Source organism: Abrus precatorius, unplaced genomic scaffold, assembly GCF_003935025.1.
Source record: "Abrus precatorius isolate BTA unplaced genomic scaffold, Abrus_2018 Scaffold4, whole genome shotgun sequence".
Taxonomy (NCBI): Eukaryota; Viridiplantae; Streptophyta; class Magnoliopsida; order Fabales; family Fabaceae; genus Abrus; species Abrus precatorius.
This window is the reverse complement of record NW_020874384.1, coordinates 17,381,990-17,400,642: the sequence shown is the minus strand read 5'-3', so window position 1 is coordinate 17,400,642 and position 18,653 is coordinate 17,381,990. Positions and strand designations below refer to the sequence as shown.

General features: G+C 30.9%; 2 protein-coding genes across 5 annotated transcripts; one reads left to right on the top strand and one right to left on the bottom strand.

Moving 5' to 3' along the window:
• Positions 1-2,290: 2,290 nt before the first annotated feature.
• LOC113865457 (serine/threonine-protein kinase PRP4 homolog) lies at positions 2,291-10,417 on the bottom strand. 3 transcript variants are annotated; one of them, XM_027500010.1, is made up of 14 exons: positions 10,060-10,417; positions 8,905-9,108; positions 8,612-8,793; positions 7,775-7,901; positions 7,457-7,654; positions 7,313-7,360; positions 6,294-7,208; positions 6,058-6,162; positions 5,815-5,888; positions 5,188-5,239; positions 4,591-4,677; positions 4,468-4,511; positions 3,615-3,689; positions 2,291-3,541 (listed from the first exon to the last, which is right to left on the bottom strand). In XM_027500010.1, exons 1-14 carry the CDS (start codon positions 10,159-10,161, stop codon positions 3,019-3,021), a joined length of 2,736 nt encoding a protein of 911 aa, XP_027355811.1. In that variant the 5' UTR covers positions 10,162-10,417; the 3' UTR covers positions 2,291-3,018. The 3 variants fall into 3 exon arrangements, with proteins under 3 accessions (XP_027355811.1, XP_027355813.1, XP_027355812.1); XM_027500012.1 differs by having other exon boundaries at positions 2,370-3,541; positions 6,327-7,208; positions 10,060-10,368; XM_027500011.1 differs by having other exon boundaries at positions 2,370-3,541; positions 7,481-7,654; positions 10,060-10,351.
• A 3,851-nt stretch (positions 10,418-14,268) lies between these two features.
• LOC113865350 (stromal cell-derived factor 2-like protein) lies at positions 14,269-18,335 on the top strand. Of its 2 annotated transcripts, none has more exons than XM_027499831.1 (6): positions 14,269-14,696; positions 14,800-14,946; positions 15,111-15,251; positions 17,251-17,300; positions 17,377-17,506; positions 17,899-18,335. In XM_027499831.1, the coding sequence occupies exons 1-6, from the start codon at positions 14,586-14,588 to the stop codon at positions 17,980-17,982; spliced, it is 663 nt and encodes a 220-aa protein (XP_027355632.1). In that variant the 5' UTR covers positions 14,269-14,585; the 3' UTR covers positions 17,983-18,335. The 2 variants fall into 2 exon arrangements, with proteins under 2 accessions (XP_027355632.1, XP_027355633.1); XM_027499832.1 differs by having other exon boundaries at positions 14,342-14,696; positions 14,806-14,946; positions 17,899-18,273.
• Positions 18,336-18,653: the final 318 nt, after the last annotated feature.

Genomic DNA, 18,653 nt, shown 5'->3' with positions numbered 1-18,653 from the left:
AAATATTTTATGTTGAAAAAAATTTAACAAAATGATATTTTTAATATTTTTTTAATCACAAATAAGTTTAATTAATTCAAGTATTAAATCATATGATATTATTATCATGATAATTATATAATTTAAATATCGTAAATACGTAATCAAATAATATTTACTTTTATTTTAAATAATATATTATATATTAAAATAAAGCAAACCTTAAAAATTTTTAGATTTTTAAATTTAATGGCTGGATTGAACTATCAAATTATTTTTCAATTATATACAGATTTTGTAGAATTAATATGCTTTAAAAAAATAAAAAATACAATTTAGATTCATAAATTTGATTTTTGATAAAAAATTATTGAATACATCACTTTATCAAATTTAAATGTAGTATCTTTTGATTTTGTCTTCTCTCTCTATGTAATTTTTTTGAAGTCACACAATTTACCTCTTTAAAAAACTTCCATAAGCTTATATTTTAATATTGAAGTCTGATGAAGTGCCGGTTCTTTCCGGTGCATGGATTAATCTGGATCAGATAGAGTACGCAGCTAAAAAAGATAAAGTGGAGTTTGTTTGCAAATCAATTTAAAAAGTATAAAATTCCAATTCCCTTGAGTAGTGATCACTGATAATCAATACTTGTGCCTTTAGCAAGAGGACAAAAGCAAAGTCACTTTTGCTTGACCATATCTTCAATTGGTTTTTCGGTCTCTTATAAAGGCATAGGCCTAGTAACTTCACTTTGCAGTAACGTTTGACCATAAAAAGAGAAGACAAGACTAATAAACAATAATCACCAATAAGATGGGGGGAAAGAAAAGTAGCGGTCGTTCTAATCTTCAAGCTTCTAAATTATATGGTACAAATTAAAGATTAAAGATCAAAGGCAGCTAAAGATTTGGGGTTCCAACGACCAACAAATTATATGAAAAGGCAAAACTACCACCAGCTATTGTCTGTGACAAGAAATGGGATATTTAAACATTGCCTGTGAGCGTGTAATTGTATAATCAACTAGTGAAATTTTCATGCATTGGAAATGTGCTATTAAAATAATTTTTTAATAAAAATAAAGATATTATATATAGAAAATGATCTTCTTGTAAGATGAATATTAAATTATATATATATATTATATTTTAAAATAAACAAAATTTTATTTAGTTTTAATAAATTTATTACTAAAGATATTAAATTTAAGTCATCCATCGTATACAAAATTTTATTTTTTTTATACAATATTGTAAGGATTAACTACTACTCAACCCAACTCAACTCAACTATGGTCAAAAAAGTTCATCAAGCCGAGGGAATAAATTTTTGTATCAAAATTAACCTAACATAACCTGTGATATTTTAATTGAGTGGGGTCTTTTTTATATATATCAAAATACACTTAACCTAACCCATGAACACCTCTAACTATGAGAGCAAATCAGGACATATCCTTGAAGTGTATGTCATTCTAAAAATTTCCAGAATATGATCTCCCTTCTTGCATCGCTTATGTATATAATAATTGATCCTAAGTATACAGGAATAATAATAATAAAGTAAAAATCATTAAAGTTTTGTTTAAGAATTTAAAGGAGAAAGGAATAAAAGAATTTAAAGAGCTTAGAGGGGAGGAGAAGAGAGATAAACACCTCTCTAATTTAAATGTTTAATATTGATAGAAAAGAATAATGAAAAATTTAACATTTAAATTACATTATTATCTTTTTATATTTTTATTTATGTATTTTTTATCTTTTTTTATTATACTTTTCTCTCTGAAAATGAATACTTTTAAATTATTTATTTATTTTTTATAATATTTTAAAAAACTCTCATTCTGAAAACATTTTTTTTATTTTTTTGTCATTCTAATTTTAAATCATAATAAATATTTAATCTAATAAATACAAATTTAAATGATAAATCTCAGTTAGATGAGTCACTAAAATTTTTTAAAATAGAAAGAAAAAAAAACGAAAATAAGGTTAAAAAAATTAGAAAAATCTCTTAATCCTTTTCTTAATTAACTTTTAAACAAAAATTAATGATTACCAACCCCTGCCAAAGCCTAATTGCGTAGGCATTTTCCTAAATTTTGCTTATTTTCCTTTTTGCTACCTTCACTGGGCTAGTGAGCTTGTCAAGACCAAAGACTAAAACAGCGTGGGGCTTACTTGGAGAATCCTCCCCACGAGGCCTGGTGGAAATTCAAAGACAAATACCACATTCAACGGAACCGATTTAACGTACTTTATTTATTAGGTAAACCTATGTATCAAAGCGAAATATCAATTATTGAAGACAGTTGTTTTCTCATAATGCGTAGAAATGCAATCAAACTTAACGTCTCAAAGGATATTTTAACTCCAGGTATATTAGAACGTTTCCACCTTAGGGTGTTATCGATAATCATATCCAATCTCTGTGATGTTGGAAAACATTAACAATCTACAAAGACTAGAGGTTATCAGGAAAGTAATATAGCGTATAGTGGCTAATATTGAACCCTGAAAAAGCAGATTGAAAAAACCGTACAAATAACGGGTTATATTCTCCACTTTAGAGCCCCCAGCTGGCCAGCTTTAATAACTTTCCCCACACCAAGTGTGCTGTACGTGCTACGTATTGTCCCCAATAAACCACGGCTCAAAGACCCAGCAACGTAAAAAGTTAACAGGGAAAGTCCAACTGTTCGCATCGGTGAGTGCAAAAAACATACTTGCAATGAAGGTTGCTAGCCAAATATTTTCAGGTGTTGCCTTCAAATAACATCCATCTAGTCTAGAAACAATGGAAGTAACTACAGATACTAACCCATGCTACAACTAAACTAACCTAACTAATAAACCTAAGATAATACAATGCTCGCAACAACGAGATAATTACCTCAATTAATGAACAGTACCTGATAAATTCATTTGATGACTCGGGCCAGAGAAAGACATTAAAATGCTGAGGAAGAGTACACTGATAAGCAGAAGACAAGCACGCAGTTTAAGAATAAACAGCAATAATAGACACCGAAGTCTAGCTTCTCTTACGCTTCTTTCCACTCTTGGCCTCACTTCCTTGTGCCTTCAATGAACTTGAAGTCTTGCCCTTATCTACTTCTCTTGCTGAAACATCTGAGTTCTCATTCTCGGAATCTTTTCTTTTCAATAAACCAGATTTCACCTTGCCAGTACCGTTAATATCAGACTTTCCACCACTTTTGGGAGGTTTTCCCTTGGAAGTAGCAGTCTTTGGGGTTTCTTGCTTGGATTTTCCATTTTTTGGAGTCACTTGCTTAGACTTGGCAGAGTGTTTTGGAGTACTAATCTCATCCTTTGATTTGCTCGCCTTGGAAGTATTGGACTTGCCCCTCACTTTTTTAGCAGCAACAGTAGATTTACTGTTACCACTTTTAGGAGTTCCGTCCTTAGATCTTCGAGTAGCTTCATCCTCAGATTTGCTAGTAGTCTTAGAATCTTTGGATTTGTTGCCATCTTTGGACTTGTGGGTAGACTTCATGGAGACACCCTTTGACCTACTGGATGCTACTGCTCCACCACTAAAAATTGAAGTGAAAAAAATTAGATATCAAACAAAGGATAAGAAAGATAGACTTACTGATATTCACAAACCTTCTGGAAGAAGCATCCATCTTTCCTTGCTTGGTTGATTCTCCAGCACTTGTTTTTCCCTTCTTCTTAGGCGGCCTTAATAGGAGCATAGAACAATGCAACGAAAATAAGACCAAATAAACAGCTGGAAGTCACACCATGTGACACAACCAAAGACAATCATGAAATACAGCAACAAATAAGATATGTTTATTTGAATCCTTTCTAGCAGAGGGAAAAGATGTAACATTATACTAACATTTTTCTTAATTGATAAAAAAAATCTCATTTTCCAGTGCTGCTCATGGCCCAGTTGTTTCACAAGTTATGAAAATGGCCATGTCCAGCAAAACACTCGATGGTCTGTCCACCATTGATTTGAAGTTAGTTCTATTTACAAAATACTTGAATTCAAATCAATAATGGATAGACATTCACTTTATCCCTTTACATTTCTCCTCACTTTAGAGGAGCTAAATCTGAGATCACACCGTCAAACATGTTTCCTCTTTATTAAGGATATAATTTTATTTTATTTTTATTTTTTAAGTATTTTTTTTATAACACCACAATTGATCACCAAATTTACCAGAAAACACAGGACCACCTTTACATATTCTGGATTTACAACAGCTTTGATAATAAAAGACATTGACAGACATAATGGCAAGTAGTGTAGGTTGAGGTTTTCCAATTGCAAGCACAAAAAAAACAGCACCAAACACGCCAATTAATAACATGAGGTACATGTTCTGCAAGTAGGCAACATCAAAACACACGCACATATGCCATAGAAACATGCATGAAAAATATAGTATAATAAAGCCAAAAGATGTATCTATAATAAATGACATTAGCAACATGTAGTACGTACATATCAGTGGAAGGATCAAGACTTGCACGGTTACTTCCTTCTTCCTGTCAATGGAAATAATTGCCATTAACATAGACACAGATAATTCAGTGTAAGAAAAATACAAGGCAATCATAGACCAACCTCATCTGCATCCAAGTCAGCTTTAATGAACTTCCATTTTTCCTTCACAAGATTTAATACTTCTTTATCACCATCATCATAGAAGACCTAAAAGAGTGAACAGGTGTCAACATATAACAAATATAGAGTGCATTGGATAGCGTAAAAAAATGCTTCTATGAAATAATTTTTTTTCATACACTATTCTTTCTAGCTTTTGAGAAAAGCACTGTTTCTTTTTTTCCTTTGTTTGGGTTTGACTTTATTTTCCAGCAAAATTTTTTCCAACTGTTTTAAATTTTCTAGATTTTTTCAATTTAAAAAAAGAATTTTCTTAAAAAAGAAAAGAAAAATAAATGAACAAATAGGCCATAATAGTAGTACTAGCATGTTATATTTTTTTGGCAATTTAAAACAATATCTTTAAATGTATCCCATTCCCCAACCCAAATGTATGCCTAAGATATTAGCCATCTTGACTTGGCAATAAATAGTCAAAGATGCAACAATTACTATTTAAATGAGCAAAGCAACACAGCAAAACAAAAAATACAAAAATTATTGTGGATGACAGGACGGGGGGTGGCAGAGAGATGGCTTAATAAATCGCCAAATCACCTTGTGCTTCTTTTTGGCAGAATCAAAAGAATCAACGACACCTTTGTAAAACCTGTACCAGATTACGTATGCGTCAATCACAACACATTACAAATAATTCTATTCCATCAAAATGAAAGGGAAAACTGGTCATAAATAAAATGAGCATGAATGAATTCAAAAGCCCACAAAAGAGGATATTCCCTAGTTTTAATTCAAATGTATATTCTCTCCAGCTATTTCACATCATAGTTTTCTCAAATTTTACAGAAGGTACAGTGTAACATACAAACTGTTGAAGGAAATAAAGGGGAAAAAAGGCTTGGAAAGGAAATATAGAACTCAAACCACCTAGACCACAATAATTTAATCAAAAAGATTTACATAAAGGCACATTTTGCATATATTATACATATTGCAAATATGATGAAATCAATCAACATTATTGGCACACAGCCTTATTCCAGATTTAAAGGTCCAAAAATGTGATCAATATATACCAGGCAGCTCATGAAACATTTATACACAAAAAACCAGAGATTACAATTCAGAAGTAAACACCAAACAGCGCATAGCACTTCATGGCCCCTTGTCAACCAAAATTTCAAGAGACAGTATGCAAAAATTGATGAAATGCTATATACTTACTCACGATCCTTAGGCCACCAAACTTTGATCCGTAAACCAACAAGGTTTTCCCCATACTCTTTCATATCAGACTCCTGATGCAGCAACAAGGTCATTAGCAATTAAATTGACAAGAAAACAAAACTATTGTAATTAGCAAGCCATATCTACAGAAAGGATTTACCAAAAGGAAAATTTCATTAACAAAAACATCTTGAATTTCAATATTTTAATATTAAAAATTCAGAGCAACATGATACTTACATTTTCTTTTCCTAAAGTGCGTTTCCTTTTCACATTTGTCTTGGGAGTCTCTGAATTTTCATCTTTAGTCAACTTTGTACCAGACCTTGGAGAAGACACCATTTCCTAAATAATTAACAATCATTCCTTTAATAATTTACTTTAATAAAAAGAAAAAATCAAAATGAAATCATGTTGCAATAATATTAATAAATAATAGCAAAGAAGCAGGCGCAATATAAAATTTGAAATTGTACCTTGTCCACATCTATGGCAGAAGATTTTGCTACATCTGTTTCAGAGTTTGCCTTCCCTCGCCCCCCTTTTTTCTTGTTTTCTATCTGCCTTGAAGAGGATCCGCCGCCACCACCCTTTTTGTTTTCATCTAATTTATTGCCTGAGTGCTTCTTAGCATTGGCACCAATTGCAGCTCCACTTCCTTTCTTTACTGAATCTGCTGCAGTAGTTTTTTTCACATCAGAGTTCAGACCAAGTGCCCTTTTCACTGACTTTCTGGCAGGTTTGGCTTCTGAATCACTAGCTCCTTCAGACACCTTTTTTGAAACATTCTCTGCAGCCACTTCTTTTGAAGGGCCGTCTTTAATTTTTGCTCGTCCATGTTTCTTTGCATGATTTTCATCATGGAGGCTCTCCACGGGTGAAGGAGAAGCAACTTCAGATTCATTGTCACATGCTTTTTGTGATGAAATTTTAGCATCAATCTCTTTGTCATTCTCTGAAGGTCCAGGTGCTTCAACAGAATAGTCCACATGAGCAGAACTGGGAACTTCCTTGCTGTGGCTTTCAGAGTCCATCATTTTATCAGCTTCATTTTCATTAGTAGCAACATGAGCCCTAGAAGGTTTTGCTGATTTAGTTGAAGAGCTTGATTTCCTTCCTCGCCTCTTCGTGTCTTGTTCTGGCTTTTGTTGACGATTGTCAACTTTTTCAGTGTCCATATCATTGGGCACCCCATGACAAGATGTATTCAAACCTTCAGAATGATTAGAACAATCAACATCCTCTTGCTTTTTAGTGGACTTGGAATCACCTAAATCATAATCTTCTCCAACACATGCAACACCATTGCTCATAACTGACTTGGGGGATCTGTTTGCATCAGGATTATCTTGTTCAGAAGATGTAGCTTCCCTTGAATCTTTTTCAACCACCTGGTTAAACCAGAATCAACACATTCCAGTGTTTAATTCTGGATGACAAAATTTCGGAACCACAAGAACAAATAAAAAACAAAAGCATAAAGGTGGAAGCATACCTGTGCTGACTCCTCCAGTGATTGTTTTTTTGACATATTCTTATCTTCCTGAAAGAATGAAACCGACCAAAAGAAAGTTTCACAAATTTTCTCATCAGGAAATACATCAAATATAAATTGGCAAAAGACCAAAGGAAAACTTACCACATGCTCACTAGTAAACCATGCATCATTTTTCTCCAAGCCATCAGATGTATCTTGGCATATTGAAGCAAGTACCACACTATAATCATCCAAAGATATACTCAAGATTTTCACTGCTTGAATCAAGTAGGGTTTAAGCTTGGTTGCACAACTTTCAAGTACCCTCTCTACCAATTTTCGGGCAATCAAAGAAACTTCCTAGATTGCAACGATTACCATCATCAAGACAAAGATAAAAATTTGAACAACAAAATCAAGGTTCAAGTTTAAACTCACAATCTACTGAAATGAATGAAATTAAACCAGTCAAACTCCAACCTCATTGTCTTTCTTAATGCTGGCCAGGAGTGGAGAAAGCAGATCTAAAGATATATCTTCACTTTCCTCTAGAACAAGGGCCATAATTGTTTCCATGGATGAAAAAACATTTTCGGGATGATGCTCTCTGCAAGTTTCAAATGTAGCTGGTTAGAACCACATCCTCACATTAAGTATTCCCAAATGTCTAAAGAAAAATCCATTTGTATAGATGTAACAACTATGATGCATAGGTACACATAAACAACAACAACCAATTGAGGTCATTAATAAAATATTTTAAAAAATCAGGATACAAGTACAGCAATATATATTCAGTATATAATTACATTTATATATTGTTCATGTTATATAAATTTGTTTTAACTTGGTTTCTTTAATTGTTCCTAATATAGATGATTTTTGTGTTTCATTTGTCATCATTGTTGTATTATTGCTGTTTGTTGGTCTTTAATCTCTTGCACAAGTTCTTGAAAAAGCATAATTGTAGCCAACTTTACAGAAAATTATGATTATGGTCCATTCATTGGCCAAAGGAAAAACATCCACAAGAGGTTCCAATATAAAAGCATTCAAGTCCTGATACAGAGAAAGCCATACTATATGCATATATCGGTATCTGCTTATGGATACATCTGTGTAACAAAAATAGAAAAAAAGCAATCACACGTTATGTGACATATTAAGCATGAATAAAACAGATTAAAGGTAATTCTTGTAAATTCTGTGGTAAGAGATCAAAAAAATCAAATCAAGTCTAAAGTAGAATAATAAACAACAAAGTATCCAATGACATGAAGACCATGGACTTGTACACAACAGCTACTATGGTCTTACCTTGTTGCCTTCAAGAAATGCTGAAACATCTCCAAAATCAGGGCATCACATTCAAGGTCCAGCATTACGACACAAGATCTTACTTTTGCGGTAGTTTCAAGAATTGATGTTATCTTTCTATAAGATCGGCTTAACTTATCATGTAGATTTTCAAATGAAGACACTATTAATTGAAAGACTTCCTGCAAGAAAAATGTCATTGGTAAAATTCAACTGATGTGCCAATCTCCTTTGTAAAGAGCATGATAACAGTTAAGTCCATCCATACTGTAGGAGGAAAAATTTGTGCACACCTTCATTTGATCATCCTCATAAGGAGCATCAGGCGCAGTGATTCTTGTTATTTCACTGATGCAAGAAGCAACTGCAACTTTGACATTACCATCTGAATGCTTTAAAAGTTTATCTGCAATCAATGCTTTCAATGATGGAGAGAGTGCATTTTGCATAGAGTTGGTAGGTGATTGTTCAACCCTTGATAGGCAATTCTCAACTTGCTACAGTGCAGAGGCAAAAGAATATGTAAGGTCATAATATATGTGTACAATACTTTTCTCAACCAATAAGTTAGGAGAATGATTTGAGACTTGCATATCCTTTATCAGGGTATAATTCTTAAACTCATAATTTGAATACAAATCACATTGACACCAATGATACAATTAAGATGCAACTGTTCCAATTTCAAAGACAAGGAAGTGCATGGTGTTCTTCTACAGTCACTGACCATATCAACATGCCTTTTCCAAATAGATTACATAATGCATTCACCTCTTCCTCCACTTACATACTTCTATCCCCTAGCTAACTCAAACCTGAATACAATAACGGACATTATCTATTTGAATGTCATTTCTTCAGAACTCTGATCAGTAATCAATAACTCTAACAATTGATAATTGAACAAAGCCTATATTAGAACCCAGTTCAATTTTATCCTCTTAACCGTTGGTTCCAGACAACCTTAAGCAACAATCAAGAAGATTGATATTGATTACAATCCATTCCAGTATATTAATACTATTACCAAGTAGAACCCGATTCAATATTACACATGCAGTGAAGTAAGTGGCATATATATAATAAGAGTATATTATCAAAGGATGTCATTTTAACTTAACAAATATGCTACAACGCTCATCTCATCATAGCCATTAGACAGACCAATTGAGGTAATAGAGGAAACAAATTGACATTAAACATTCCAAGTAATTATTGTTTTTCAATCAAAATCTCACAAAAACGTCACGGTCAGACATTTTCAGCTAGAAGTTTGCGATTTCTGGGCTACTCCACTGATCAGAAGAACAAAAAAGAACAATGACACGCACCAAAACGCAAATAACTCCAACACGTATCAAATTATTAAAAAAAAAAAACTCGAAAATCACAGCAAGTGGTTAAAATAATCATTCGAAGGTCAAAAAAAGAGGGAAAAGAGCTATTACGTCTAGCAGTGAGAGAAGCTCCTCCACCGACGACGGAGGATCTACGAGCTTGTTACCGGCATCAAGAAGCTCTTCTTCCAATTCTCTATCGACAGTTGCCATTGGTGGTGCGGTACCTGCGTCTTTTTCTCCTGATCTTCCACAGACTCACGCCACTCTCGTCGACTTCACTCCATCGAAGCCCTAAAAACGCTCCAATCGAACCCGATTTGAGGCTACACGGTGGTTTCCGATGGAATCAGAAGATTGGGGTTTTTCTTTATTTCTTTCTTTTTCTTTTTCTTTTCTTTTTTATTTTTTCCTTTTCTTGGCAGAAAAACGCAAGGACCAATAGATAAATAAAGTAAAGTGCGTTTTTCGGAAATTTTTCGAGACGAATATTCCTGATAAATCCTATCCTAAATTACTGGTATAGAAAAAAAAAAAATATATATATATATATATATTTATATTTATATACACATACATATATAAATCCAAAAAATGTGTATATCTGAAAATTAAAAATAGATGTATATTAAAACAGTGTTTTGCGTTTGTTTATACAAGTGCAATTCAAATATTACAATTAAATAAATAAAGTAATAATAAAATTTGAACCCTGTCTGCATTGTTGAATTTTAATTTACCCGCTTGAAAGGAGCCACGCGGGTTCGGATTTCGCGGGTTGGTGAATTTGAGTTGAATTTGGAACTGGAGTCCACTTCATGGAGCATCCCTCTCTGACCCTGCGTGGCTTTGTCATGACCGTGGATCCTGTATCTTACCTTTTTTGTTACATTACTCCATTTATAATAGATGTTATTTTATGAAAAGTATTCATCTTTTAATTTATTTTAAATATTTGAAATTTGTAAAATTTAGTTAAAAATAAATATTATTTATATCAAAATATCCTCAACACTTTATTTTATAAAATAATGTTTTATTTTTCATATTTAAATTCAATTCATATCAATAATTTTATTATTTTATTTACTTATAAATTTAAAAGGCTTTTAATAAATATTATTAATCTATATTTTAGGATCTTAATTAAAAATTTAATTAATTTTATTTAAAATACTCATTGATAATATATAAAATTAAAATAAAACAACATTTATAAATAAATAAAAAATTAAGTACACAATTTTTTTAAAAAAATAAGATAAAAAAATCAAAAAATATAAAATGCATAGGTTGATATTAATTTATGAATAAAATTAACTTATTTTGCCTTCTTATCCGGACAGAATTTTGGAAAAATATATGAAGTCACTTTGTAAATATAATTAGTTATTAAAAAATATACTATCATACTTTTAATTAAAAAATATAGTTTGATTTGATTGAAAACAAAATGAAAAAGAGGCATGGCACCCACAAATATAAAATTAACCTTAAGTAAGATCAAAAGCAAATGAGGATTTTCTTTTCTTATAAATATGTTTGATTGTATCTTTTTAGGCTATATGATTCATCAAGAGAGAGATTAAACTTTAAGAAGTAATAAATTATCTTATAAATACACAAATATATAATTTTTTAATAATTTTAGTTACGCTTATATTCATCAATATAGGAATTAAGTTCAAAGTATATATAACTCCTTCTCATCAATGGACTCCTCACACATACGAAGAATGAAGAAGGAGTGCAGTTTATTCAATAAATTTATATTTCTCTCTTTATTTATGAGATATTTAAATTTTTTCAAACTTTAAAAGTTGTATTTAGAAAAAAATTAGAGGGGTTAAGAAGGCTTAATTCTTAATTAAAAATTACTTAATTAGGAAATGAATAGTGTAAGAATTTTTCTAAACTCTCAAAAAAACTTACTAACACTAGTTTTTAAGTTATCTCAATCTCAAAGTTTTCTGATTTTTTTTTTCTTTTTGCTTTGTTGCACTATTTTACAATTAAGATTCTAACCCTTTTTTTATGTTAGTTTTTTAAGTTATTTTTTAAAAATTATAAAAAATATTAATTTATAGAGAAAGAACAAATTTTCTTTTGAAAAATAAAAAATATATAATAATATTATTTATATAATTAAATTATATCCTTAATAACATTTTTTCTCCTCTCCTCTTTACCCATTTCATTTCATTTCCTCTCTTCTTTCTCCCTTCAAGTATTTTGTTTTTCCTGTGAACTTTCGAACAAAATATTAAAAAATGAATAGAGAGAAAAATAAGATTTACTTCTTACTTCATATTAATTTTCATAAAAAATAAATACAAAAATAAAGAAACATTTTTATTAGTTTATTTTCATTTGCTCATTTCATATATATAGTAAAAATTTATCCTCTCCTCTCCGTTGATTGATAAGTGTCATATATTTATTGGATAGTAAAAAATAAGACAAATATTTTTTTAATAAATATAAAATTAAAGTTTCTACTTCATTTAAAGAATAAATTGTTCAAATTATTTAATTTTTTAATGCAAAATGCAGTATATCTTTTTTAAGTTAAATGTGTAAAAAAAATTGATTAAATTAAAAAAATTAAAATAAACAACATTTACTTAAAAAATAGAGAGAGAAATATAATTATGAAAAAACAAAACAAAAAAGAGAAGTGAAAGTGTAAAGAAAAGTAAAAAAGTTTAAGACATTGTGTTTAAAAAGAGATAAGAGAGTTAAAAGAGCTTAATATTTGATTGAGAGTTACTTAATTATGAGAGAAAATGTTTGAAAAATTTATAAACTCTGTAAAATTATCTCAACGCTAGGTTTTTTTTTTTAGTTTCTCTAATATGTAATTTTTTAATATTTTTTTTTCTCTTTCACTATTTCCTACTTTTTCATAATTAGAATTTTTATTTTTTTAAAATGTTATTTTTCAAGGGAGAATTTTTTCAAAAAATAAAAAATATTAAATTTAAAAGTATTTTTTAAAATATTATATTTTAAAAATATAACTATTTATTTTTTATTTATTGTAAAAATAATAAAATATAAATAAAAAAATATATAATAATATAATTTATATACTTAAACTTCCTATCATCCTTATTTTTTAATATTAAACATATAAATAGAAGGAGTTTAACTTCCTTCTCCTTCCCTCTTTTCCTTTTCTCTATTTAAATCTTTTATTTCTCTCTCTAAACTTTTAAATAAAGCCTAAAGAATAAAAAAAATAAAAAAATAAATGAATACTCTCAATCTACATTTATAAATTTTTTATATATAATTATATTAATTTTAAATATTTAATTACAATAAATTATTTTATCACTTTTATCATAATATATGAATAATTATTATCCATCATTATCATAACAAATAATATTAATTGAACACATTATTTATGATATATAATTAGTTAAAATTTATTCAAAATTATAACTAATAAAAATATTTTTATTTGTAAATTAATATATATTATTTGAATATTTTTAATTAATTTTAGTAAAATAATTAGTAATATTCTTTTTATCACTACTACAATTATTACTTCTAACACTATTGTTATTATTTATAACTTTATAATCACTATTATGATTTTTATCACACTATTAATTCCACAACCGCATGTATTACATCGTTTTTCTCACACTGTCATTATAATAATTATTACTATTATCAACAATTTTATATATGTGTACGTGATAGAATTGATTCCATCATTGTGTTTTACATAATATTTAGAAAGTCATAATAATGCTTATTTTAGTTAAATATAAAAAATATAAAAACAGGTGATTTTAAAATACCAATGACTAAAGTAAAACTAAAGTAGTCGTCATTTATAAATTTAAGTAATAAATTTGGTATTTATTTTTAAAAAATGTTATAAATAATATATTTTGATAACTGTTCATTGAATAATTATGTAATAAGCTATTTTAAAATGATTATTTATTTTTAAATTTTAGAATAAAATTTATTGAAATAAATAAAAAATAAAAAATTAATAAAATATGTAAAAAATGATCACAGCAAGCTTAAAAATAACTTAGGAATAAATAAGATAATAATACCTGCCAAGTCAAGTCAACTGCAAGACTTCGGAAAAGAGTTAGCGAGAGCGAGAGGATAGAAAATGAGGGCAACCGAAGTCAGGCTTTAAGTGTAAAACGGCCCAAACGAAATGGGCTCATTGATTGTCTGAATATTTTGCAAGTAATCTTAACCACTAACAAGCATCCACGTCATGAAAATAGCACGTTTCCTCTCTGGATTGGATAAAAGCATGTCACGTAACATACATTGAACATTCCAGCGTGGAAGAAAGAAAGTAAAAGAGAAGAAGGGTATCGTTGGAGTGGGTGCAGAAAGGGCGTGTAATTACGAAGCAAAGGAAGAAGCATCATCCAATAACACCTGAATGCCATCTCTCTGAATCTTCCGATCTGGATAATAACCCGGGTCGAACCGTGGCTTCTCAGAGCCTGTCTCGAAGAAAACCTTCTTCATCTTCTCATTCACAACCATCCGGGTCGACCCGGATCGTTTACAGAGAAGCAAGGACTCCATCGGAATCCGAATTCCCGATCTGGCAGCAGAATTGGTTCATCGCATTGCTCTTTGTCATGGCTCTCGGATTCTTCGCTCTCGCTCTCTTTCTTTTCCTCACTCTCGATTCTGACATCGCTCCTTCTTCCACCGCTTCTGCCTCCGCGGCTTCCGCCGAAGGCGTTGAGGTTTCACTTCCTTTTCAATTTCCCTGTTTAGGTTAGGGATCTTAAATTTATTTTCCGATTTAATTTAATAATTAATTTGCTGTCCTATCTTTCTCTCGCGTAGGTGCAGATTACTTACGGCACGGTTCTGAAGCTTATGCACGAAAAGACGAAATTTCGGTTGCACTCTCACGATGTGCCGTATGGTTCTGGCAGTGGACAACAATCAGTTACGGGTTTCCCCAGTGTCGACGATTCCAATAGTTATTGGGTAAATTCCTCATTCATATGCATGTTTTGGTTTTCTTATGTGAAATGTTTTTTAGAAATAAAAAACCTAAGATGATGTTTTTGCAACGATAGGAGAGCATAGTTTTCAGGATTACTTATGTTGATGTTTTTAAAAGTTGTGTTGACTTGTGCATTTTATTGCAGATTGTTAGACCTCAACCTGGAACCTCAGCTAAACAAGGTGATGCCATTAAAAGTGGCACAATCATTAGATTGCAGCACATGAGGACAAGGAAGTGGCTGCACAGCCACTTGCATGCATCCCCGATATCTGGCAATCTCGAGGTGAGTGTGTTTTTTTAGTTTGTTTGTTACCCACGTATGTTTAGGACCTATGGCTGATTTCTGTAATGCTTCTAGGTTTCTTAAATTAGATAAAGTTGTAATGTGTGGAGATCTTTCTATGTACGATTTGGTTTTAAGGACTCTGCATTGGGTAACTAATTGATACAAGATTACAGGGGATATCTTCTTTTGCAGTTGTGTCTGTGTTTTGGTGTCTCTTGCCTAGATCTTTGATTGGATTTATTTTCCAAATATCGTTTTGTCTTTGCCTCAAGTTTCAGGGATTAAGTCTCTCGTCTAGGCAAAAGGGCACTGCTAGCATTACCACTTTAGTTTTTTTAACAGTTTTGGTTAGTCATTACTAATTTCGGCCCTGATTAAGTCCCACATCAACTATAGATATAACTAAATAAAAGCTTATAAACGCTAAAGTAATCCTCACCTCAAGAGTTAGCTTTTGGGGTTGAGATAAGTTTAAAACCCAAATTGAACATACAATTTTGGCAGTGCAGCTTACCTAGTCCAGTGGCTTCCCCAGGACTATATTAAAAAAAAAAAACAGTCATACAATTTCACACTCTAGATCTCAGATCTTGAATAAGAATTTATAAAAGAATTTATAATAAACAGTCATAAAAAAAACAATTTTCATCTTCCGATCTAGCTTTTATAGTTGAGTTAGACTTAAAAGACCAAATTCCAAAGGTCCTCAACTTATTCTTTTGTCACTAGTTTAGTTCCTCAAAGATTTGGTAGTTCATTTTTGTAGGGACAAAAAATTAAGGGAATAATTTGCTGATCGAAATTTTTGAAGGACTAGTGTGGTTATGCTTATAACTTTTAAGGACTAATTGGTGAATGATATAATCATACATATTAATCTGTTTCTCTGTAGGAGAGTATGTGATATTAAAATATATAGTGAATGATACAATCATACCTATGAATCTGCTTAAGTTTTTTTCTTTTTTTGTTATTACATATTTATTGTTAATGTACATAGTCAACTGCTCCATTGCCTTACTAATTACTATCTATAAATGAAAATCGAATCTATAAATGATAATCTCTTAACTAATTTCTGACTCAAATATTTTTTTTTTTGCAAAATTATTTGCTTATTAGTCTTGACATCACTATTATCATGTGTGCAATGTATATCGTTATAATGCTCATCTTTGTTATTTGAATATTCTCATCTGCTATACATTCATTCTTAGACACTTAACTTTAATAAACTGTCTAACTTCATTTCCCATGCGTGCATAACAGACCTAGAATTTGGTTAAATAATTTGTTGAATATGTCCACTCTTAAGCAACATGTCTTAGACCCATTTATTATGAAAGACATTCACTTTGATTTTACATGTGTTAAATTGCATATACTCATTACCCTAGACAATGAAAATACCCAGTTTTATGTATCTTTTACCCCTTAATCAATCCATCATCTCCTCTCATACTCTTGCTAACTTTATGGCCTCGTATGTAAGCACTATTCCAATAATGTATCATATAACCTGAATACCATATGTTTTAAAGATTTTTTCCATATTTCTACATTTTTTTGGTCTCAACTAGTATAATATTTCTCCAAATATGTCCGGTGGATTGAGCGGTGAAACCCAAATGGAAATGACTTACTGTAACATCTTGATGTAATTCTTCACTTTTGAACTAAAAACCAATACTATTTCGTCTCAATGAGGTTCAATGATTTTTCCACCTATGTAGCTGACACTATTTAGTAGCATAACAAAGACTTGGTTATTGTACTATAAAATAAACCATCACTTGTGCAATCAACCAATACTCAAGTTATTTGTATATTTCTGTCTTCCCTTGAATAGACTGATGCAAGAAAAATTGACACCACAAAAGTTCTTGAACCATCAAACATAAATAGAAAGGGCATTTTTTGCAACTATAGATATTTCTTTTATGTTACAGTGTCAGGCAATCAGATATCTGACTTTATAATTTTGAATTGAAATTAGGTGAGTTGCTTTGGAGGAGAGTCTGAATCTGACACTGGGGACTATTGGAGGTGAGACCTTTTTTTTCAGATGCATATAGATCTCAATATTCTGGAAGGTGCTTTATACTACTTTCATATTCTTTAGGCTTTTAATAGAAGGAAGTGGGAAGACTTGGAAGCAGGATCAGAGGATTCGCCTTCAGCATATTGACACTGGAGGCTATCTACACAGTCATGATAAGAAATACGCTCGGATTGCTGGGGGACAACAGGAGGTGAGAAATTGCCTGGAATATGAAAATCTATTATTCTCCTTTTGATAACATTTTATTGGGTTACAAATGTGTGAATAATATTTTGGATGCTTACTTCTTTCATTTTGTCAGCCCTACATGCTTTGGCTTTTGCTATCAAATCTCAAATATTCTTTCAATGTTAGTTGCCTAGGTTTAGAGTGCATCAACAAAATGAGAAAGTATTCTTTTGTCAGCCCTATGACAAAACTATTCTATAGACGACTTAGGCACTTGGCTATTATTTTGTCAAAGTTAGTTTGGTATAAAAAGTACAACAAATATGGTCAATTTTTATAGTATTCCTCTTTGATTTGATAATTAACTAAAATGCTGAAACATTTAACATTTTTTCATCTATTGTATTTTTCTAGGTTTGTGGTGTTCGTGAAAAGCGTGCTGACAATGTCTGGTTGGCAGCTGAAGGTGTCTACCTTCCGGTTACTGAAAGCAAATGAGTTTATTAGCATCAATAGTGTACTTTGTCCAAACGGGCAAACCATGGATAACGCCTTTGAATGGGTCGCTGGCACTAGTTCTGATAATAGATGCAGACTTTCTATTGAAGCAACATATACGGGAGCACTCTTAGTATGAGATAACGATAGTAATATTTTGTCATAGGTACACTTTGTTATGTAGTAAGTGCAGGCTTCTTACCCGCTGAAAATACGTGCTATATCTGTTGTCATGCAATATGCTAATTGATAATTCCTCTACTAGGGTTAAGAAGAACGAATTGACAGCAATGGAACTTTATTTTTCAAGTGAATTAGAAGTTCAACTATACTGATAAAAATGAACCTTTATTTTAAAACCAATTTTGTTTGAACTACTTTGTTTTTCATCTGGGCATATGAACCAAATTTGTTGAGATTTATATGTTCTTCAAAATATAAGTCATGTGATTTACATCAAAATTATAAAATTCTCTCTTTCTGAAGACGACGTAAGCATCCTCATTGTATAAATAAAATCCAAGTGAGAGTATACAATCCGTTCAATGTATGATTTCTTGTGTGTGTGTGTGTATATATACATAATTATATTTTTTCTTCTCTTAAATAACTTTTTTAACGACTGAGCTATTGAGTTCTATTTGTGGGCGTTTAAATAGAACGATCTCATT

Bases quoted from the DNA above. Each gene is read 5' to 3' on its own strand.
- LOC113865457 (XM_027500010.1), bottom strand. From the start codon at position 10,161: ATGGCAACTGTCGATAGAGAATTGGAAGAAGAGCTTCTTGATGCCGGT. The intron at 5,889-6,057 runs GTAAGTATCATG...TTGCTGCATCAG, and splicing joins GCACTTTAGGAAAAGAAAAT to GAGTCTGATATGAAAGAGTA. The intron at 3,542-3,614 runs GTTTGTGAATAT...TTCAATTTTTAG, and splicing joins ATGGATGCTTCTTCCAGAAG to TGGTGGAGCAGTAGCATCCA.
- LOC113865350 (XM_027499831.1), top strand. From the start codon at position 14,586: ATGGCTCTCGGATTCTTCGCTCTCGCTCTCTTTCTTTTCCTCACTCTC. The intron at 14,697-14,799 runs GTTTCACTTCCT...TCTCTCGCGTAG, and splicing joins CTTCCGCCGAAGGCGTTGAG to GTGCAGATTACTTACGGCAC. The intron at 17,301-17,376 runs GTGAGACCTTTT...CATATTCTTTAG, and splicing joins GACACTGGGGACTATTGGAG to GCTTTTAATAGAAGGAAGTG.